This window comes from Triticum urartu, chromosome 2A, assembly GCF_056163025.1.
Source record: "Triticum urartu cultivar PI428250 chromosome 2A, HENAU_Tu73, whole genome shotgun sequence".
NCBI lineage: Eukaryota > Viridiplantae > Streptophyta > Magnoliopsida > Poales > Poaceae > Triticum > Triticum urartu.
The window spans coordinates 7,922,195-7,946,403 of record NC_141874.1 but is presented as its reverse complement, the minus strand read 5'-3'; the positions used below and the strand labels follow the sequence as shown (position 1 = coordinate 7,946,403).

The 24,209-nt window shown below is 44.9% G+C and overlaps 1 protein-coding gene and 1 pseudogene across 1 annotated transcript; one reads left to right on the top strand and one right to left on the bottom strand.

Moving 5' to 3' along the window:
- Positions 1-8,223: 8,223 nt before the first annotated feature.
- LOC147982788 (uncharacterized) lies at positions 8,224-9,279 on the bottom strand (annotated as a pseudogene).
- A 6,656-nt stretch (positions 9,280-15,935) lies between these two features.
- LOC125534975 (uncharacterized) lies at positions 15,936-18,967 on the top strand. The gene is made up of 5 exons (XM_048698039.2): positions 15,936-16,317; positions 16,448-16,630; positions 17,647-17,716; positions 17,826-17,897; positions 18,530-18,967. The coding sequence occupies exons 1-5, from the start codon at positions 16,042-16,044 to the stop codon at positions 18,580-18,582; spliced, it is 654 nt and encodes a 217-aa protein (XP_048553996.1). The 5' UTR covers positions 15,936-16,041; the 3' UTR covers positions 18,583-18,967.
- Positions 18,968-24,209: the final 5,242 nt, after the last annotated feature.

Here is a 24,209-nt window from a genome sequence, read left to right as displayed (position 1 = left end):
AAATACAGAAATGCCTAAATATTATAGTGGCGGAACGAGCCACTGATTTGGTCCGCTCCATGGCTAATATTGATCAAAATCTGGCCCATATTACCTGTGGCAGTCAGGGAAACGTGCATGCCACTGCTGGTATAGTTACAAGTGACGGGGAGCATAGAGCCCCGCCACAATAAGTTTCGCCCATGTATAACCTGAGACAAAATCGCTAGTGGCAGGTGCCACAAACCACTCTACACTGGTACTATGATAACAGTGGCGGGCAACTCCTTCCGGTGTTGATGGTATTTTGCCAGACTACCAGTGCAGGGTTCTAAGCATTGGCGCCATTAGTGAGGTCCCACCTATAAACACTTTCCTAGTAGTGGGATATATATTATATCTTTTTTATAATATGAAAATATTTAGAAATTAATAGATGTAGTTATCGTTTTCACTAATTTCATGTTGCCTTGACGTTTTGAAAATCTGAGTCACCAAAAATTGCACACCATAAAGTAAAAGATTGCACTTTTTAAAGGTGTGCATAGCGGATGAATTATTAGATAAATTTTGTGTGTGCAGTTAAGGCTAAACATAAATATGTTCTTTCGCTGGAATATTATACAGTAAACAGGATACTAAGATGGGTGGATGCTAATCCAGAAGCCTAATTAAAAGTGTGGCTCGGATATAAGAAGAGTTCAGGCCATTGATGAATAGAGGTTTAGATAATTACCTTCTGGTCGTCGACCTGACAAGGCTTAATACGCAGGTAGATAAGAGCTTGCTCCTGCGCACGGGAGAAAACTAAGCAGCAGACTAAACAATTATGGACTGTGTTGTAGGATGGGAGGGAAAGTGCTGGAAGGAGGTGGCAACTATTTAAAGGGAGCAGCTGCAGAGCAGGTGGACGGTTGAAAACAACACCGATGCACGTATACCTCAACGTTGCTCTGCGTCGCGCCCGGGACATAAATTTGTTTGCTTGCCGCCTTCCCATCGGTACAGCTTGAATTTGGTCAAGATTTTGAGTTGTCCTACTCCTATCCTTAGACCAAACATCCCCTGCACTCAACCTCTCGTCTACTCCCTCCGTCCGAAAATTTTTTGTCACAAACTTATCTCTTAAATGGATGTATCTAGCACCTTTGAGGAACAAGCTTTTTAGACGCATGGATTATTTGCCATGCAATGTTTTTCCTCGTGGTGACATTGCACAAATTCATTTAGTTAGGCAGGCAACAAATACCCATTGGTTTCACTGAAACGATTAAAATGGCCTGTAACCCACAAACACGAGGCCAACGTATGTAAACAAAGTGAAAAATGTACTTAGGACATGTCCAACGCTATCCCCAGTAACGGACACGATACAGAGCGCGGGTCATCCAACTATGATCCAACCCTGTCCCAAACGTCCGCCCCCTCCACCGTGGCTTCGGCCATCTGCCGTTGCCTTACTCCATGCACAACGCACCTTCAGCCACACATGCATGCGCCTTCCGCCATTAGCATACATAGCATGCATACACCTTCAGCGATCCACAGAGATAGATGCACATGCACATTCCGCCATCCACCACAAGCATACACACCGCCATTTCCGCCATCACATGCACATATGGCAAATGTCCCTAAAGTTTGCGGCGATTTTACCAGAATTCATAAATATATCGATCTGGAATATTTCTACAGGTTTATATCTCTTTTTATTTTATATCAGACTATGTTTTATTTGTAGAAATATAATAGGGATTAGATTGTGGAGAGATGGTTGGGTGGTTGTTAGCTCTGGTCGTGTAAACTGGTGTTTTTCTCGGAACTATTGGGTGTCCAAATCCCTCTTCTTTTGCTTATTGAACATGTTTGTTTCTTTCATTGCTTTTTTATTTATTCTGTCCTGGGTCTTTCTTTCATAAAAGTTGAATGAATGGCTCAGTTTGATGGAATAGCCGAGTCAATATAGAAGAAAAATTCTAACAAGTATAAATACGAAAATCTTTGTTAAGAGGGTTCATGCAAAGAACATGTTCCAAATCTTGATTTATCTAGTTTTCAAAATTTGTACTAGTAGCCTGATTTATTCTCGCATGCCACAAAGACCCATGAAAAGAATCCTGGAACTAAATGAGAGATCGATAAAATTTTTGAGAAGAGACACAATTAACTGTGTTGATATCTGTGCCACCCACATAATTTAAAGAGCTTAACTAATTAAGGGAGCATGCATAGTATATTCTGGCAAATATCGTCCTTGCCAAGGTTTTATGTTATTCCCAACCTACTCAAGTACAAACCATTCGGGCAGCCTTTCCATAGAGGTTCTAACCATGGAGCACTGAGGTCCCAAAATCACATAGTTTGCCGCTCCAAAGTTAACCTTGCCGCTTGGGTAAAACATTAGATGTTTACCTTAACATGTGGTTCATTGAGCGGATCCTACATTAGCTCCAATACTCTTATCTCTAACTAAAAAATTAAATGCTTGAGCTTGAGAAGCTTCTGGCTCGGTGGGTCCATAGAACTAACTCGAAGAAGCCGTATTATTGAACCATACAAGTGGATATAACCGATCTATTTGCAACCAAAGTACCAAACAATAATCCCGTACTCCATATCTAATATGTATGGGCGCATCTGCCATTGTCTTGTACAAAAAGGCAATATGTACACCAAAATCACATGATAATATATTGCTCCTAACCTTCTTGTGCATCACGTGCCTAGATCCTAAACCTGAGCGATGCCCTCGTCATTCTTGCCAGCATCTGGATAGCACAGAGATATATAGTCGATGTGTGGGAGAGCATACTCAATGCGCAATTAAGCTGTTGTGTTCATCCTTATGCCCGGTCGATTTTTAGGCAGGTGAAAATAATCACTGCTTTAACAGAACATGAACCGCGTAAGACATGTGAATTGCTAATACTGATTTAATTACTACAACATATGGTTTCTGTCAAAATAACTGAACCTTCTATGCAGACTTATTTCCAAAATTAATGAATTGGATCTATTTTTTTGCTAGAATTAAGGTGCTGGCTCAATGTGTATATGCCTCGAAGTAGAAGATATAAGACAGAGTAATACAAAGGAGTACCACGTCCCCCTATATTCAGGCATTCATCAATCCCCGGGATGTGAGGCATCAATCCAGGCATTTATATGATAAGATGGAGAAATACCTAGGAGCGCCATGTTATCCCATGTCCAGCCATTCATCAGTATCAGAAGGTGGCTTCGGATGGATTGATCTTTTATCTTGTAAGGATTTGTTAAATAATACAGTAGTATAATAAAAATGGCTGTGTGCATCATTTGATGCAGAGGCCACCGCGGGTTCAACCTCCTTTATGGAAAAAAAGAAAGGCAACCAGTATACTGGCATGTCATCCTACTTGTACTGTACTACTATTTCACACCTGGGGTGTGGACCTATATTGTACTGGAGCACTGTACTACCAGTACTATCTCAGTAGATGTATCCATCGAGTATTATCTTAGAACACTATTTTCTTGACCAATATTAAACCTTGAGCTCCGAACAGTTCCATTCAATGTGGGCATTATACCATTCCAATTTCCAAACGACTATCTGTGCCACCGATCAACCAGATATACAGTATCATGGTTAAACAGGTCAAACAACAGTCCATACATCCACTATGTTAATCGTGGGATTTGCCACGATATAGGACAGTTTCATGACGTCCTCCGCCACTGATGCCAAGCTCCTGTTGAAGCCTCTTCGAGCCGCCCCTCCGTCACCGATGCCAACCTCCTGCCTCATCAAGCCGCCGCCATGCTCGCACCGGGTCCCTCGGAACGTCTGCATCCGGCATCCCATCCAATCTATTCCTACACGGTAGTGTAATGCAACTCGTAGTTGTGGCTTGCACACTCAGCTGCAAGGGAAGTTGTATTTCAAGTCATTCAGTTGGAGATTAAATCACATATTCAAAAGGCTCTATTGCAGTGATGTAATTTGAAACTTTCGGCTTAGAATAAATGTGTTTAATCTCCTACGTCGTGTCTCTCCACAACCTCTATTATCGTGATATAATTTGAAATCTTGGGCATAAACATCACAATTCTTCAAAGAGGACTAACTGTGTAGAAAAATGTTTTTTCTGGAAAACAAAAACAAATATGTTGATCATAGAAATTTATGTACAATGTAATGGTTGGGCCACAAGTTGATGCATCCCTTTTGGCAATTTCATGTTTTTTGCATGATTTTAAACTGTTCACGGAAATTGACGCTATCAGACCGCTATAGCGGCTGGGAAGCCTCGGCGTAATGCTGTTGCCGCTGCTGCGAATTATCCGTAAAATCTTGCATGGGTGACATATTTCAACCATAAAAAACAAAAAAAATGTTTAAACCAAAGGTAAAAAATTGTGAATCACTTGTCTAATCATACTATACTATTTCAATTGAGCTTAGCATGGTTAAATTTACATTTCAATTTTTATATGATGTCTTCTTGATTTGTTTGATTTTTTGTTGCTGAAACCAATTACTGGTGTAAATCAATAACATTAATAATCATTAAAAAAATATAGTTGCCATATACGTAAAAAATTAGGTGGGCTTTCTATTCGAACATAAAAGGCAAAAACTTTAATTCTGATTTTTTTTAGAGTCTTTGGGATTTGTTATAATTTTCACTGAGAGGAAGAGGTGTATTCATATTAATAAGCATAATAATATTGTTGTCATAACAAAAAAAATCCTTGTCAACTCCAAGCTCTTATGTTATATGACAATTGTTTATATCATAGAAGTAACATATTAATACATTGCATGTGTAGTATGTGGGCGTGCCACTGTGCTAGTGAATAAAAAAATTACAAGTCATATATATATTTATTTACAAGGCTAAGGGGGCATGTGTGGGCTTACGTATCTCTAGCTCATCGGTCAATCCACATGTTGACTATGATTCCAATAATACAACTCTAGAAAATTGCATCTCAATGAAAAAGGGATACAAAAACAAATCTACACAATTGGTCTACTAGACAAACTGATGGCATCGTTTCGACGTTTCCTTTGCAGCCGTCAAGTTTGCTTGATGCACGGGTAGGGAGACTCTGATCCGAGGGCGGCATCTTCTTTGTCGTATTGAATCTGAGACTACAAGTTCTCCAAACACATGGGAAAATTGAGAGGCTACACATATGTGATTTGGTAGTCGGACACATGGATGGGTGGACCATGTGGCTGTGGTAGTCTCGTGACAAAAATATATCACCATCATGGTCAGCACAAGAATTAAAGAGTAGAGAAGCCGGGAGATCGCAATCGCCACTCGTTGCTGTGTTAAACAGATATCATGGTGATTAATAATGATGTGTAAGTATAATCTGCTGTCCTTTTGGGGACTCCATAGTACAGTCTCATCAAAGCACTAATATGCAGTTGCTAAATCGTATCCGTTGCTTTCAATTGGACTGATGTTGATGAGCTGGACAACTGCTAACTGTTCATACTTCTTGTGATGAGCAGGACTGGTTCTGGTGCCTCCGTCGCTCCTGCCGGCGTCCAAAAACAGCAAGTTAGAGCAGCTGTTCCCATCGAGCTCCAGGGATTTGGTTCAGATTACGACGACAAACTACGGCTGTGATAGCATCTCCAAGCTTCCACATCCCAGAGTACAGTGTGGTGATTGTTGAAACTCGCTCACAGGATCGATCACATCAAATCACAATAAACACACACACACACAAAAACTTTTACCAAAGGCACGTGTCATGCCTTTCTTCTTTTTATTTCTTTTTCTCTTTTAATTCACGGTGTTACAAAACTCACGCAGCCGGACCTGTATATATATACAGAACCAACCGACCTAAACACAACTCCAAGACCTACACGGCAAGTGCAACATCTTGGCGGAGACTTATTCCTAAACGGACTAGTACTATTCACCTGGACACTAATTCCTAACCGAACTAGTATTACCTAGCGTACCGGTCAACACATCTAATTAATTACTTTCTCTGTTCTTAAATATTTGTCTTTCTAAGTATTTCAACAAGTGACTACATACGGAGCAAAATGAGTGAATCTACACTCTAAAATATGTCTACATACATCCGTGTGTAGTAGTCATTTGAAATGTCTAGAAAAAAAAATATTTAGAAACGGAGGAAGTACAACTCAAGATTATCTCTAACATTCTTTCCCTAATCTTGATCTTGTCTTCTGTGCTTCTTCTAATCTTGACTTATTGATGATCCGCCCCTTGTCGACTCATCTACTCGCACCACGACAAGTTAAATTGATAGGCTTCATTGATCGCAACAATTTCTTCCCAATTTCAACTTGGCGAATTTACGGACCACCTTAAATATGCCTTGGACTACCCAGCCTTGCTAGTAACCTATGGAACACACCACCCGATGGACTACACCGTCCATCCTAGCAAGATACATGCCGGCTCCTTGTGGATCACACCACCCTGTGCACTACACCATGCACTCCAACCTCATGTAGAGACATGGCCTCATTGAAGAGACTCACCTTCACTGGTTTACCGCCCTCGCATACTTGAACTTGATCCTCTCGTCGAGACACATAGACGACCTGGATGCGCTTCATCTTCAACGCCTCCTCACAGAGACGAGCACTTAGACATGACGACGCTGACACGACGATGACCGACCGACCGACCATGCTAACCCGCACGATTCCTTGACTCATCTATCTCCCGAGGACGACGATCTTGACGACTTTCCGGCACCCCATCTCGGCACCACCGCTCCCGTCAACGATCTTCCTCCACCGCCTTGCCGACGACAGCCCGCCGTCTCCCTCCTTGTCGCTCCATCGATCGCATGATCTTCCTCTTTGCTGCAGCACCCAGCAACAACATCGCCCGCCCCGAGGCGCTAGTAGGTCGCCACCCCGGGGCAAGCGCAGCTTCAAATCGACCTAACTCTGATACCAATTGTTGGAACTCGCTCACAGGATCGATCACATCAAATCACAATGAACACACACGCACAAAAACTTTTGCCAAAGGCACGTGTCATGCCTCTCTTCTCTTTATTTCTTTTTCTCTTTTAATTCACGGTGTTACAAAACTCACGCAGCCGGACCTGTATATATATACAGAACCAACCGACCTAAACACAACTCCAAGACCTACACGGCAAGTGCAGCATCTTGGCGGAGACTTATTCCTAAACGGACTAGTACTATTCACCTGGACACTAATTCCTAACCGAACTAGTATTACCTAGCGTACCGGTCAACACATCTAATTAATTACAACTCAAGATTATCTCTAACAGTGATGCTGCTGTAAGAGCATCTCCAGCCGTTGGCCCCTTAGGGGGCGTCTAAAATCGCCGCCTGGGGGTGAGCCGGCACAAAATATTGGTCTGGGGGCGAGTTGGTCCTCAGCCGCCAGCCCCAGGGTCGCCCCAAACGCGTTCAAAAAAAAATTATAACAAATTTCGGCAAAGTTTGGCGAAGTTCGGCATATATTTGACATGTTCGCGGATTTTTATTACATAGCAAATGTATATCTAATCTAAAAAAGAAACTGGTTGAATTCGAAGTAGTCGCCGTCGTCGCCGCCATCCTCGCCGCCGCTGTCATTGTCGGCCTTCTCCTCCTTGACGCGGGCGTCCCCGCTGGACCCCTGCACGGCGTCGCCATGGCGGACTGGTGGCGGCGGCGCGCGTCCTCGTCGCCGATGACTCCTCCTCCTCCTTCGTCGCGGCCCCGGCGGCGCACTAGCGCTCCCTCGCCATCTTCAGGGGAGTCTTGGCGTGCCCATTCCAGGGCCGTGTCGTCGTTGAGCTCCACGTCGCCGTGCTCCGTCTTCACGACAGGGAGACCCGGCTCCGCCTTCAGTGGCGCGAGCCCCGGCTCAGTCTTTGGCTTGAAGAAGCGTGGAGGAGCCGACGAGGAGGCGCGCCGGCCACCCTCGTTGATGACGATGCCGGCGCTGCGAGTGCGTCGGCCGAGCGGTGTCTCCGCCGCGGCCTTGGCCTTGACGCCGAGCATCACCGGAGAACCGGAGGAGTGGAAAGAAGAGCGCGAGGAGGAAGAAGAGGAGGAGCCGAACCTCCTGGGCATCCATTGCCCGTCGCGTCGGTGGTAGGCCGGGGCGGCCGCCCTCGCCGGGGGGGTATGTCAACGGCGGGTTGTTGCCGTCCTCGAGGTGCGTCAGCACGCCCTCGAGCGTGCGGCCGGGGACGCCTCACCACAGGTGGCGCCCTCGCTGTTCTTCATGCCGCCCACGACTGGCGCCCTGTTGGTGGACGCCAGCCTCTGCTGCTGACGGCACTCGAAATACGCCGCCCACGCCGCTTGGTTGTCGGCGGCGTACTGGGGGAGGGCGAGCTAGTCGTCGGTGAGGGAGGCGCGCACGATCTCTACCTCGGCGGCGAAGTAGGAGGGGCGCACCACGGCGTCGGGCAATGGGAGAATGGGCACTCCGCCGTTGTTGAGCCTCCACCCTGTCAGACCGGCGTGCATGTCCGGTGGCGCCGGGATGTTGGCCTCGAACAGGAGCCAGGACTCCTGTTCGCGGAGCGAGCGGCGGTCGAAGCCGTTGGCCGCCGCCTCGTCTCCGGGGAAACGTTCGGCCATCGGGAGAGGGAGAGGGAGGGCTCGGGGGGCGTCGCACGGGTGAGGGAGAGGGACGGCTCTGCGGCGGCGCACGGGAGAGGTAGAGCTCGGCGGCTAGGGCTGATGTGGCCAGGGGCGAGGGAGGCGACCGACTTATATAGTCGCGCCGCGCCCGTGTGTACGCGTGCGAGGGAGGGGAGGCGTCGGCGCGCCGCCCGTGAGGAATCAATGGCAAGGCTGACCGGCGGCAGCCTTGCCATTGATTCCCCACGGGAAACCGAGGCGTTGGGGGAAGACGAGCGTGGTGTCGCTGACGCGGCTGGCCCGCGGCGCTTTAGCGCCAAAACCGCTCGCCCCGGCGCCCCCGGGCCCCCCCAGCGCGCCGGGTTCAGTCTGGGTCCGCCGGCGCTGATTTCGGCCTAGGCCAATGAAAATCGGACTCCTGGGACATGACTGGGCCGTTTTTTCGGTGCTGGCATAAAAAAATCACCTCGAAAGGCCTTCCTGGGACGCGGCTGGAGATGCTCTAAAGCATGTAACATGTATACAGTGATGATTACATGCTGTTGTAAAACCTTCATTGAATTTGAAAATAACATATTTGGTGCCGACGAAGATACTGAACAAGACACCGAGAAGCTGCCCACGACAATAAATTTCTTTTTTTTAAACACGGTAAAATCACATATGCTCACACACATACATACACTCATCCTCGGAGAGCTTGCGTGTGATCATCCTGACCAAGATGGAGATAGACTAAATTGGTTTACAAATAAAACCTCTAATTATGTTTCTTTTTTAAACATACTCTCTCCGTAAAGAAATATAAGAGCATTTCGATAAGACAAAGGGAGTAGTTTTAAAATTTATGAAAAACTAGCTTCTCTTATCCTGGGATCTGTTATGGTAACCAAAAAAAGTTTTAATTAGTTAGTTATAATGTGTCTATGGTACATTTAGATGTAACATAACAATGTCAGTTGATGTCATCAGTTTTTTCCTTTGTTTTTTATTTTCCTTTTTCTTTTTCTTTTTTGCGGTTGTCTAGGAAGGGCTCCTAATCGGCGCCAAAGGCGTCGGTTAGGAGATCTGTCGCTTACACGATTCCATAGTGGGCTGCAACTTCGAAACCCACTTGGTCGCTAACTATTTTCTCGACTTTTTTCGTTCGATCACTGGTCCCTGTACCGTTGGTTTCCTGGTTCGTGGTATGGTTGACAGGTCACGGTTGAACCCGCCAGTTAACTCTTTGTGAAAAAATATTCATTAAAAAAATGCATAAAAATTGAATGTTTAACAGAATTTGAAGAAAATTAGTAAATTTTTAAAAGTTCATCAACTTTGAAGAAAGTTCATGAATTTGAAAAAAGTTCATCAAAATTGAAAAAAGGTTCATTGATCTTGAAAAAAAGTTCATCGATTTTGAAGAAAGTACATCGAATTTGAAAAAAGTTCATAAAATTTGAAAAAACAATTATCTATGTTGAAAAAAGTTCATCGATCTTGAAAAAAATCATCGATTTTGAAAAGAGTTCATCTAATTTTAAAAACAATTCATCAAATTTGATAAAAGTTCATCATATTTGAAAAAAGGTCATGTAAATTTGAAAAGAAGTTCATCAAGTTTAAAAAAAGTTTATCGAATTTGAAAGTAGTTCGTGAATTTTGAGAAAAAAGAAAAAGGAAAAGAGAAAACTAGAAAGAAGAAAAGAAGGGAAGGATGTTAGTATTCACGTGAGGACCGGTGGTGGGATGGTTAGTGTGTCGCCCGAGGTCACCGGTACGAGTCGCGACATTGCAGCACACAGTAACGGGCATCTGAAGCGTCAAATAGGAACCACCTTGTCCTGGGGCTTGCAGCGAGGCGGAAGCTCGCCTCGGCAATGTCTTGGGCCTCTCCGTTCAGTTTCGTTTACGTAGCTTTGTTCAGTTAGGCTATCCTTTGTTTATTTTTCTTTTCTTTTCTTTTTTCCGTTCGATGGCTCGTCCTTTTCCTTCACAAGAATGTTGTTTTCTCGTATAAACCATATATTCATGTATAGTTTAGAGATACATGGAAACATTGCGTTTTTTTATGTTCATGTAGCTTTTAGAAAAGTGTCCACATGTTTTAAAAATGTTCACTGCAAATTCGAAAAATGTTAATGCAATGTAAATTTTTTGTTAGCTTAATTTAAAAAAATTTGATAACATTCCCAAAAAATGTTTGTGACATTTAAAAAATGCTCACACGTCTCATAAAATGTATGTCAAATTTTAGAAAAAATATACAGCATAAAAAATGTTCGTATAATTCAAAAAGAATGCTTTCTACCATTCAAAAACTGTACGTGACTTGTACAAAAAATATGTTTGCGCCATTCAAAAAATGTTTATATAAATGTAAAAAATGTTCATGTAGTACAATAAATGTTTCATATTATTCAAACAAATCTTCAATGTTTATTTGAAAAAAAATCTTTAACACATAATGGAAAAATGTTCAAACATATATTGGAAAAATGTTAATCATGTATTCAAAAATAATTCAACATGTATAAAAATACAGATATGTACAGAGAATGCACAACGTGTATTTGGAAAGAGTATTACGAAACATGTAAAAAAATAAAACCATGTATTTAAAGAATGTTAAAGACATGCTTGTTGCACTTATGTTGAAGACATGCAGTTGCGAGCGGGGTGACACATGCAGGGTGAGGGATACATTTGTAGTTGCATGTTTGATAATGGTCATGCAACAGGCATTAAAAAACCATGAGTTCTAAAAGAAAAAGAAAAAAAAGTAAACAATAGAAAGAAAAAAATAAAACAAAGAGGATGGACTATAACTAGGACACAAATTTGTCCGGCCCACCAGTTGTGTATTAAGGGTGGACTTGCAACTGGGACAAAAACGGATCACCCCCACCACTAGTTGAGTGTCGACGGTGGACTTGCAACTAGGATGAAAATGGGTCGGGGTTGCATATCGAGGATTGACTTGCAATTGAGACAAAAATGGATCTGCCCCCAGTTGTGTATCATGTTGGGGATCGTAGCAGAAATTTAAAATTTTCTACGCATCACCAAGATCAATCTATGGAGTAATCTAGCAACGAGAGGAAGGGGAGTGCATCTACATACCCTTGTAGATCGCTAAGCGGAAGCGTTGCAAGAACGCAGATGAAGGAGTCGTACTCGTAGCGATTCAGATCGCGGTTGATTCCGATCTAAGCGCCGAACAACGGCGCCTCCGCGTTCAACACACGTGCAGCCCGGTGACGTCTCCTACGCCTTGATCCAGCAAGGGGAGAAGGAGAGGTTGGGGAAGACTCCGTCCAGCAGCAGCACGACGGCGTGGTGGTGGTGGAGGAGCGCGGAACTCCAGCAGGGCTTCGCCAAGCACTACGAGAGACGATGAGGTAGAGAGGTAGGGCTGCGCCAAGAGGGAGAGGATCTCGCGTGTCTTGCAGCCCCCAATACCTCAAGTATATATAGGGGAAGGGGAGGGGCTGCGCCCCCATCTAGGGTTCCCTCCCTAGGGGTGGCGGCAGCCCCAAAACCCATCTAGGGTGGCGGCCAAGGGGGGAGGAGAGGGAGGCGCACCAGGCATGGGCCTTAGGGCCCATCTGCCCTTAGGGTTTGCCCCCTCTTCTCTCTAGGCGCATGGGCCTTGGTGGGGAGGCGCCCCCGCCCACCTAGGGGCTGGTCCCTTCTCACACTTGGCCCATGTATGCCTCCGAGGCCCGTGGCCCCTCCCGGTGGACCCCCGGACCCCTTCGGTGGTCCCGGTACACTACCGATGATGCCCGGAACACTTTCGGTGGCCAAAAACATACTTCCTATATATCAATCCTTACCTCCGGACCATTCCGGAACTCCTCGTGACGTCCGGGATCTCATCCGGGACTCCGAACAACATTCGGTAACCGCATACATACTTTCCCTATAACCCTAGCGTCATCGAACCTTAAGTGTGTAGACCCTACGGGCTCGGGAGTCATGCAGACATGGCCGAGACAACTCTCTGGTCAATAACCAACAGCGGGATCTGGATACCCATGTTGGTTCCGACATGCTCCACGATGATCTCATCGGATGAACCACGATGTCAAGGATTCAATCAATCCCGTATACAATTCCCTTTGTCTATCGGTACGATACTTGCCCGAGATTCGATCGTCGGTATCCCGATAAATTGTTCAATCTCGTTACCGGCAAGTCTCTTTACTCGTTCCGTAACACATCATCCCGTGATCAACTCCTTGGTCACTTTGTGCACATTATGATGATGTCCTATCTAGTGGGCCCAGAGATACCTCTCCGTTTACACGGAGTGACAAATCCCAGTCTCGATTCGTGCCAACCCAACAGACACTTTCGGAGATACCCGTAGTGCACCTTTATAGCCACCCAGTTACGTTGTGACGTTTGGCACACCCAAAGCACTCCTACGGTATCCGGGAGTTGCACAATCTCATGGTCTAAGGAAATGATACTTGACATTAGAAAAGCTTTAGCATACGAACTACACGATCTTGTGCCAGGCTTAGGATTTGGTCTTGTCCATCACATCATTCTTCTAATGATGTGATCCCGTTATCAACAACATCCAATGTCCATGGTCAGGAAACCGTAACCATCTATTGATCAACGAGCTAGTCAACTAGAGGCTTACTAGGGACATGGTGTTGTCTATGTATCCACACATGTATCTGAGTTTCCTATCAATACAATTCTAGCATGGATAATAAACGATTATCATGAACAAGGAAATATGATAATAACGAATTTATTATTGCCTCTAGGGCATATTTCCAACATATCATGGGTGGAATTGCAACTAAGACAAAAACAGATAGCCCGACACCCTAGTTGAATGTCGAGTGTGGACTTGCAACTCGGACAAAAAATGGACCATGTCTAGTTGTGTGTTGTAGATGCACTTGCAATTGGGACAAAAGTGGGTAGGGCCCTCAATTGCGTGTCAAGGATGGACTTATAGCTGGAACAAAAATTGGTCGCGGCCCCAGTTGCATGTCGTGAGTGGATTTGCAACTGGGGCAAAAATGGGTCAGGGCCAATTGTGTGTGAAGGATGGACTAGTAACTAGGACAAAAATGGTTCAGACCCCAGTGGTGTATCTAGGGTGGAGTTGTAACTGAGAACATAAAAAGAGTCGCCACCACCCCTGGTTGCGTGTCGAGGGTGGACTTGCAATAATGGAAAAAAATGGGTAGGGTCCAGTTGCGTGTTGAGGATGGACTTGCGACCGGGACAGAAATTTGGCCTTTAATTGCATATCCAAGGTGGAGTTGGAACTAGGATAAAACGCTCGTAGTTGCGTGTCAAGGATGGATTTGAAGTTGTAATAATTCTTTTTCACCCCACTCGTCAACATGTCTTTATTTCTTAGAACATTTTGTGGATCTCTCTCTCTTGATCAACTTGTGCATAATTTCGATCAAGAGAAACATCATTATTTTGAGTTCACTCCTGAGACACATTTTTGTTACACCTAAACGCTGAGTTCGTCGTAACATCAGCAGCAACAACAACAACAAAATCGTCGACATGTCTTTGTTCCTTGGAACGCTTTGTGGACCTCTCTCTTAGTGAACTTGTGCATAATTTCAATAAAGAGAAACAACTTTATTTTTCACTCATGACACACATTTTTTTATATTTGGGGAATCGACAGGAGCACTAACTTTTGATAATGTATAGGGCACACGTTTTTGATGGGTGTACGCAGCAAAACCCAAAGAAACAAAAACATTTACTCAACCAATGCCCACAGTGGGCATGGCCCCAGCAAATGCCAAGTCACTCCTTGAAGGTCAGCAAGGCTGCCTCATGGTGTGTCATGCGACGACCTATGAAAACATGTATGTTCCTCTCTTTTCAGATGGGCCATGAGTTGTAAATGACTTTTCAGATGGGCCATGAGTTGTGAATGAGCCTGCCGCTACAATGCCTTCACATTTCATTTGACTAGTTAATGAGCATCCACCATCCAGACACGACACCAGGTTCACGGAGGAAATTTGACACCGGCAACTCCTCATTGGCCAAGTGATCACCTGGTTCCAGACTACGACCGAGCAGGGGCAATCTTTGCAAAGGTGGGTCGCAATTTTATTTTTTTTTTGAGGGGAAAGCCTTCATGACTAGCTTTATTAGAACTCAAATAATATTTACATCGTCTGCTAATAAAGCACGATGTGTTTCTTCAATTTTTTAATCCGTTCACCACCGGAATTTTTTTTGTTCTATCCAAGATGGTACTAAATTTTTGTGTGTCCACCTGTTAAAAAAAGAAATAGTTTTGTACCGAATTTTGTACGTGGGCCGGCGGCGGTCCAGCAAAGCAAGACCATTGGTTTCCTGCTCATGCATATGAGAAACATTATTTACCGTATGGGGCGGCAAATAGTCAGAATTTCGTACATGGGGCCGAAGATTGAGCTGGCCTGTTTTTTTTCTCCATTTTGTACATGTGTTTGAGTTGGCCATTTTTTAGCAGGAGTTATTTGTTCGAATGGCTATAAGCACGTGGTCAAAATATTGAGGTCATGAGTCTAATCCTTTGACTCAACGGTTCTTCTGGATTTTTATTCGTCTCTTACAAGCACACGTCATTTTGGTAACTGCCAGTGACCTGACCCAGACACGAATTATTGTGCATCCCACATGCCATTTGACGATACAGGAGAATATATTGCTTAGGTATAATTAAAAGAAATTTTGGCACATGCCAATAAAAAAGGATATGCTGGTTTGGCTCTGATTAAAAAAATATAGGCAAGTAAGCGCTAAGATAATTAAAGAGAATAAACCCCGATAAAGTAGGGACCACCTGTTTATGTGTTGATTATGGCAATGAAATGAGATTAATTGAGTTAGTAATCTATCTGGTTACGTCATCGTAGGAAAATGGTCGAAGCAACTATGCCCTGAAGGTCATCATGGAGCCACAAAATGAGGAGGCAACCATAACCTAGACACGAAGGCAGACGAAGAAGAAAAAAAAACACGAGTTGAGTGATAGCCACCACACCGACCAACTCCAGCACTATCAAGATCTCGCGGGCCAAACATGACCCGCAAGAACACCGCAACTCCTCGCTCTGTCGCCCAATCGCTACGGAGACCGTTTTGATGGACACATCTGTTAGCTCTTCCGATGCTTCTTGCAAAAAAAATAAATTCTGTTACAGCGCGCGGGCATATGTGCTAGTATAGACAAAACTATGTAGACACGGGACAAGAGGCGGGCGACACATCACACACGTCACGTGGCCACCGTCCGTCCGCCTGCAGGTGGGCCCCCTCCTCCACGTCCTTCCAGAAACATCCACACCACTCGCCACTGCCCACTCCACTCCACCCCACCCGTGATACACGCGCGCGCGAGAGCGAGACCCATCGCCACAGCACTCACTCCGGACCGCAATCCCGTCGCCGAATCTCACGCGCCGTCGACGTCAATGGCGTCCACGCCCTCCGCCGCCGTCCACTGCGCCGCGAGGACATTCTCCCCCTCCGCGCCGCGCCGCGGGCCGGCGAAATCTGCCTCCTTTGTCAGCGTTCCGGGGGGGCGGCGCCGGGTGGTGGCCGCGGCGCTGGGGGACATGGACATGCGCCCGGCCATCGACGAGAACCCGGAGGGCGTGCTCTCCGGCGAGTGGCCCGGCAACTTCTCCCTCGCCAGCTACGACGACCTCCGCCAGTACCTCGAGTCCCAGATCGTCTCCACCGACAAGGTCCGTCCGTCGCTCGCTCGCCTTCTTGCCAGATGCGTCTTTTTCGCTTTCTCTGGCTGGATCTGATGGCTTTCCGGTGGTTCCGTCGCGACTGCATCGAATTGAATCTGGTTCGGTTGGTCTGCTGCAGATGAGCCCCACGGCGAAGCTCGGGGAGGTGATGTCGCGCCCGGTGGAGGTGGCCACGCCGGACCAGAAGCTGGCCGAGATCGACGCCCTCTTCGCCACCCAGTCCGGCCTGCCCGTCGTCGACGGCGAGGGCAGGTGCATCGGGGTCGTCTCCAAGAAGGACAAGGCCAGGGCATCCAATGGGGTGAGTCGGTGCTCTTCAACCAATTGTATCTTGAATCATCAATTGTAGGAATATGTCTAATCTGAAAGAAGGCGTGGATGGGGAATTGTTCCTGTCTTGTTTCATCTGTCGAACATGGATTTATGTCAAAGTCAAATTCAGTTGTATGCTCCACCGATTGTTAGGCTTACAGTGACACTAGCTGAACTTTCAGTTCATACTGAATGCTGAAGCAAATTAAGGCCAACAATAGCATGCTGAGGTCCCCTGAGGTTGGTTCCTGAATGTTCAGGGATTGGATTAGATGGCATGAACTTCAAAGAATAACCTCGAATGCACAGAACGTTTGGGGGTGCAAAGAAAATGTTGCCTGCTGAAGCGCAAACTTATAACTAAAAGAATTTAACCATTAACATGTTCAAGTCCTTTAAGGTGGTGCTGCCACAGCATTTAGGGGTTGAATTAGATCGTGTGAGCTTCCAAAAATTACCTCGAGCGCAGAAAACATCTACCCTGAATTTCACATCTAACATGCTGAATATTACAGTTATCCAATGGCAAGCAGTTACCTATATATGGTTCAGCATGCAAGCGAGGGACGACAATAGTTCATTGCCCTGTGTCTCAAATTTTCTTTTACAGAGTAAAGAAAATAAATACGACTAAGCAGTAAAGTTTTGAGATACAAATTGAGTATGTAGAAGCTGTACTTCTGTTTTCTAAATACATCATTTTAATCCAGGGCCTATTTAGTTTTAGGCGCGATATGTGTGTTAGAAACATCCCTGAATAAAGGCCCCTACCAAAGCATCTCACCTTGCTTAGTGCATAGACCATTCTACTGTGGTGTTCCTAGGATGGGTCTATTTCCATGTTGAATAAATTTTCTAACAATCTTCAGTTTGGCTCGATATGACCAGGACATGTGCACATAATTGTATTAGAGAATAATGTTCGGTTTTTCTTTTGTAAAGTTGCTGAGATTCATTCTATAAGGGTTTCTGATGATGCTGATCCGGCCTGCTCTTATAATGCAGTTGGACTCAACCATTGGAGAAGTCATGTCCTCACCTGCTGTAACTCTGACCCTGGAGAAGACCGTCTTGGGTAACTTTTGCTTCCCCTCTACTCTACAACCTACTGCTCTACAGCATATGGTTAATAGAAACACAAAGTGTACTGATGTGTTCTTTTTTGTAATTGTGTGTATGAGCAGAAGCTGCTGCATTGATGCTCAAGCATAAAGTTCACAGGATACCAGTTGTGAATGAACAACAGCAAGTGATAGGTAAGAATTTGAAAATCCCTTCAATTGCCATTTTTGAAAAATAAGTAGATGTAGTCATTTACTTGGTATAGTTCATCTAGGTTGTCATAAATGCTATGGGCTGCAATGTAATTTTGTAAAACAAAAAAGGGTTTGCTGCTATGTAGAACTTTTGCTTGTAGCTGTTTGCATTAGGATCCTAGGGTAAAGAGATAACTGTGTTGAAAATGCTTGGGCTCTTGCTGGTTCGATGGAAACTGGTAGGTCTCCAGTGATGCTCTTATGAACAATGCATTTAGTTTTTGTAATCTTTATCGAGCCTCATATTTCCTGAACATTCTGCTACCAGTATAATCTACCTTCCCAGGGCTTCCATAAAAAACAAGCCAAAACCTGCCATGTGTCCACATCAATTTCTATTGTTAACTGTCAGATTTTCACCGGTTCCCAGTTCCGCAAAACCTAGTGTGACTGATCCGCAAATGCATAAAATTCCAATGACTGCGTACACATTACTTACCTAACAAGAACAAAGAACACTGTTTTCACTTAACTCGGTAGAATCCTTCCATTATAACTGCATAAACATTGTCCTCCTAGCCAGAACAAGAACACTGTTCACATACATAACCATGTTTCTTTCCGACAAGCAGGGATTGTCACGCGGACGGACGTGTTCCAGGCCTTGGAGGCCAGCAAGGCATAAGAAGATCCTGCATCCTTTGTCCTCACTGTACATGTCGACAGCGGCAGCAGCCTATTTAGCCTATGGGACTGCCGCTCCTGTACAGTAATAACCCTAGTGGTGTGATGTGTACATGCCAAGGCCTTCCTATAGCGTGCTCTTGGGGTGTATGAGTCGCGCCATGTGTTGTTGGACCTGTGTGACCTTGAATAGCTGTTCTGGCATGGGTATGTTTGCTCTCTCTTTTGTGATGAAATTGTGAGTATTTGTGCAGTTGAGAACTTTGCCTTGGTTGGAGCTGCTCTCCGAAGCTATCTATCTTTCATGTAAACAGGTGCTATCCGAAGCTGAAGTACATTTGAACTTTGATCGTTTTAGCATGTATATATGGTTTTGTTTTGAGAAAGATGTGGGAAGGCTATCCATGTGGAACCAATATATTTATCTGCCTCTTACAGTATCCATGTGACCATGTGAATTGCCAGAAAGTTTGAGCTTTAAATTAGAGCTTGAGAACCAGAAAAGACAATAAAAAATAGGATGGTGCAAAATGGGCCGAATTCGAGGCAGTTCAGCAACTACCCATTACAAACTCCGTTGGTAGGATCTGGATTTGAAATTTGTGGCATGGTAGATGAACATTGTGTAACTTCTCACCAGCAGGCACTAAGGGTCTGAGAGAGTAAAGCATCTTTTTCTAAAAAAAGAGAGTAAAACATCTGAGGCTACCGTTCCCCCAAGATGAGGGTACCAAATAGTCGCGACAAATGATGTTGAAATTCGATAATATCGACACCATACCATGAAATTTTGTATGTATTTTCGATCTATGAATCAACAAAACCAAAACAAAAGAAGGCAAATTCCTGTGAAGCTAGTACTAGCCAACTCTTTTTTTTTCTTTGGCAAATATTAATGTGAGCTGCTGCTATCTGTAGTGGAATTTATCTGCTTTGTCTGCTGAGATGTAGATCGAATTTGGGATATTAACTTTTTGTCGCATATATTGATAATTTGAAGGAATTTAAAAAATTTCAGCAATTTGTGTTCAAATAGTAGCTGAAATGTACCATATGGTAGTAGCAAAAGGTGTGAATATCCATTTCTGAGGCTAGACTCATCTGCACCCGCGTTGAAGAAAAAACTCAAAATAATTATTAGAAGAAATAAAAAAATTCCAATTTTTTTTTGCATGGTGGATAATTTGATGCGTGAGGTCCGCTCCAATTTTCAGATCATTTGAACATCTGAGCAGAGCAGCTCTCGGCAAAAAAGACAAATTTGAGGTTTATAAAAAATTTACTCTTTCATTTACTATTCGGACTCTTTTTTGTTGAGAGCAACTCAGATGTCCAAATGATCTAAAAAATTGAAGCGAATCTCACGCATCAAATTATCTACCATGCAAAAAAAATTGTAATTTTTTGAATTGTGTTGAATTTTTTGTGAATTACTTTTTGACCGGTTGCAGATGAGCCTGAGCAAAAGGTGTATATTTATTCTCTAATTTTGCGCTAAGCTTCACCGCTGACGTCAGCTAAATCATACTCCTGGTCCTACTAGTAAGGGCATCTCCAGCCGTTGGCCCCCCCAGGACGCATAAAAATCGCCCCCTGGGGGCAAGCCGGCGATGCATCGGCGCTGGGGCGGTTTTGCGCCCAGTCGTCGCCCCCAGCTCGCCCCCAAGCGCCGAAATTGGCCCACTTTGCAGCCCAATTTCGGCGAATAAACGGCCCATATGGGCGAGAATAGGCCCATATTCGGCGTGGTTTCGCCGTGTCTCGGCGTTCAATTATTAACACAATTATTTCTTATCACATATTTCATCACAGAAAAATCAAATACTTCAACAAAATACTACAACAACAAATAGTTCAATACAAATTATATTGTTCAACAAATAAAAACTCGTATTTCATCACGAGGCGTCCCCCTTGAGCCTTCATAGGTGCTCAATCAGATCTTTCTACAGTTGATGATGCACCTGTGGGTCTCGTATCTCCTGACGCATACTGAGATAGGCAGTCCAAGTTGCTGGTAGTTGGTGATCAACTTCGGCTAGAGGACCCTGCCTGTAGTATGGTTCAGTGTCAAACACTGGGTCTTCTTGCTCGCTCTCGATGATCATGTTGTGCAAGATGACACAGCAAGTCATGATCTCCCACATTTGATCTTTCGACCAGGTCTGAGCGGGGTACCGAACAACAGCGAATCGAGATTGGAGCACACCAAATGCCCGCTCGACATCCTTCCTGCAAGCCTCCTGAAGCTTCGCAAACCAGGCGTTCTTGCCTCCTGCCACAGGGTTTGAGATCGTCTTCACAAATGTCGACCATCTCGGATAGATGCCGTCAGCTAGATAGTACCCCTTGTTGTATTGGTGCCCATTGATCTCGAAGTTCACCGGAGGAGAATGGCCCTCAACGAGCTTGGCAAAAACAGGAGAGCACTGCAGCACGTTGATGTCATTGTGAGTTCCTGGCATACCAAAGAAGGAGTGCCAAATCCAGAGGTCCTGTGTGGCTACCGCCTCAAGCACCACACCGCAACCGCCTTTGGCGCCTTTGTACATCCCCTGCCAACCAAATGGGCAGTTCTTCCATTTCCAATGCATGCAGTCGATGCTTCCAAGCATCCCAGGAAATCCTCTTGCTGCATTCTGGGCTAGGATCCGAGCAGTGTCTTCTGTTGGGGAACATAATAATTTCAAAAAAATTCCTACGCACACACAAGATCATGGTGATGCATAGCAACGAGAGGGGAGAGTGTTGTCTACATACCCTCGTAGACCGAAGCGAAAGCGTTGACGCAACGTAGAGGAAATAGTCGTACGTCTTCCCGATCCGACCGATCCAAGCACCGTTACTCCGGCACCTCCGAGTTCTTAGCACACGTACAGCTCGATGACACTCCCCGGGCTCCGATCCAGCAAAGCTTCGGGGATGAGTTCCGTCAGCACAACGGCGTGGTGACGATTATGATGTTCTACCGACGCAGGGCTTCGCCTAAGCACTGCAACGATATGACCGAGGTGGAATATGGTGGAGGGGGGCACCGCACACGGCTAAGGAACGATCACGAAGATCAACTTGTGTGTTTCTAGGGTGCCCCCCCTGCCTCCGTATATAAAGGATCCAAGGGGGGGTGCGGCCGGCCCTAGAGGAGGCGCGCAGGAGGAGTCCTACTCCTACCGGGAGTAGGACTCCCCTCCCTTTCCTTGTCCAAGTAGGAGAGGTGGAAGAAGAGAAGGAAAAAGGGGGGGCGCCGCCCCTCCCTCCTTGTCCAATTCGGACTAGGGGGAGAGGGGGCGTGCGGCCTGCCCTGGCAGCCCCTTCCTCTTCTCCACTTTAGGCCCATGAGGCCCATTAACCCCCTGGGGGGTTCCGGTAACCCCCCGGTGCTCCGGTTTTATCCGAAACCTTTCCGAAACACTTCCGGTGTCCGAATATAGTCGTCCAATATATCAATCTTTATGTCTCGACCATTTCGAGACTCCTCGTCATGTCCGTGATCACATCCGGGACTCCGAACTAACTTCGGTACATCAAAATGCATAAACTCATAATAACTGTCATCGTAACGTTAAGCGTGCGGACCCTACGGTTCGAGAACAATGTAGACATGACTGAGACAAATCTCCGGTCAATAACCAACAGCGGGACCTGGATGCCCATATTGGCTCCTACATATTCTACGAAGATCTTTATCAGTCAGACCTCATAACAACATACGTTGTTCCCTTTGTCATCGGTATGTTACTTGCCCGAGATTCGATCGTCGGTATCCAATACCTAGTTCAATCTCGTTACCGACAAGTCTCTTTACTCGTTCTGTAATGCATCATCTCGCAACTAACTCATTAGTTGCAATGCTTGCAAGGCTTATGTGATGTGCATTACCGAGAGGGCCCAGAGATACCTCTCCGACAATCGGAGTGACAAATCCTAATCTCGAAATACGCCAACCCAACATGTACCTTTGGAGACACCTGTAGAGCACCTTTATAATCACCCATTTACGTTGTGACGTTTGGTAGCACACAAAGTGTTCCTCCGGCAAACGGAAATTGCATAATCTCATAGTCATAGGAACATGTATAAGTCATGAAGAAAGCAATAGCAACATACTAAACGATCGGGTGCTAAGCTAATGGAATGGGTCATGTCAATCAGATCATTCACCTAATGATGTGATCTCGTTAATCAAATAACAACTCTTTGTTTATGGTTAGGAAACATAACCATCTTTGATTAACGAGCTAGTCAAGTAGAGGCATACTAGTGATACTCTGTTTGTCTATGTATTCACACATGTATTATGTTTCCGGTTAATACAATTCTAGCATGAATAATAAACATTTATCATGATATAAGGAAATAGATAATAACTTTATTATTGCCTCTAGGGCATATTTCCTTCAGTCTCCCACTTGCACTAGAGTCAATAATCTAGATTACACTGTAATGATTCTAACACCCATGGAGCCTTGGTGCTGATCATGTTTTGCTCGTGGAAGAGGCTTAGTCAATGGGTCTGCAACATTCAGATCCGTATGTATCTTGCAAATCTCTATGTCTCCCACCTGGACTAGATCCCGGATGGAATTGAAGCGTCTCTTGATGTGCTTGGTTCTCTTGTGAAATCTGGATTCCTTTGCCAAGGCAATTGCACCAGTATTGTCACAAAAGATTTTCATTGGACCCGATGCACTAGGTATGACACCTAGATCGGATATGAACTCCTTCATCCAGACTCCTTCGTTTGCTGCTTCCGAAGTAGCTATGTACTCCGCTTCACATGTAGATCCCGCCACAACGCTTTGTTTAGAACTGCACCAACTGACAGCTCCACCGTTTAATGTAAACACGTATCCGGTTTGCGATTTAGAATCGTCCGGATCAGTGTCAAAGCTTGCATCAACGTAACCGTTTACGATGAGCTCTTTGTCACCTCCATATATGAGAAACATATCCTTAGTCCTTTTCAGGTACTTCAGGATGTTCTTGACCGCTGTCCAGTGATCCACTCCTGGATTACTTTGGTACCTCCCTGCTAGACTTATAGCAAGGCACACATCAGGTCTGGTACACAACATTGCATACATGATAGATCCTATGGCTGAAGCATAGGGAACATCTTTCATTTTCTCTCTATCTTCTGCAGTGGTCGGGCATTGAGTCTGACTCAACTTCACACCTTGTAACACAGGCAAGAACCCTTTCTTTGCTTGATCCATTTTGAACTTCTTCAAAATCTTGTCAAGGTATGTGCTCTGTGAAAGTCCAATTAAGCGTCTTGATCTATCTCTATAGATCTTTATTCCTAATATGTAAGCAGCTTCACCGAGGTCTTTCATTGAAAAACTTTTATTCAAGTATCCTTTTATGCTATCCAGAAATTCTATATCATTTCCAATCAGTAATATGTCATCCACATATAATATCAGAAATGCTACAGAGCTCCCACTCACTTTCTTGTAAATACAGGCTTCTCCGAAAGTCTGTATAAAACCAAATGCTTTGATCACACTATCAAAGCGTTTATTCCAACTCCGAGAGGCTTGCACCAGTCCATAAATGGATCGTTGGAGCTTGCACACTTTGTTAGCTCCCTTTGGATCGACAAAACTTTCTGGTTGCATCATATAC

Excerpts from the sequence above, each read along its gene's own strand:
- LOC125534975 (XM_048698039.2), top strand. The coding sequence starts at position 16,042 with ATGGCGTCCACGCCCTCCGCCGCCGTCCACTGCGCCGCGAGGACATTC. Across the intron at positions 17,717-17,825 it reads CCTGGAGAAGACCGTCTTGG|AAGCTGCTGCATTGATGCTC; the intron begins GTAACTTTTGCT and ends GTGTATGAGCAG. Across the intron at positions 17,898-18,529 it reads TGAACAACAGCAAGTGATAG|GGATTGTCACGCGGACGGAC; the intron begins GTAAGAATTTGA and ends TCCGACAAGCAG.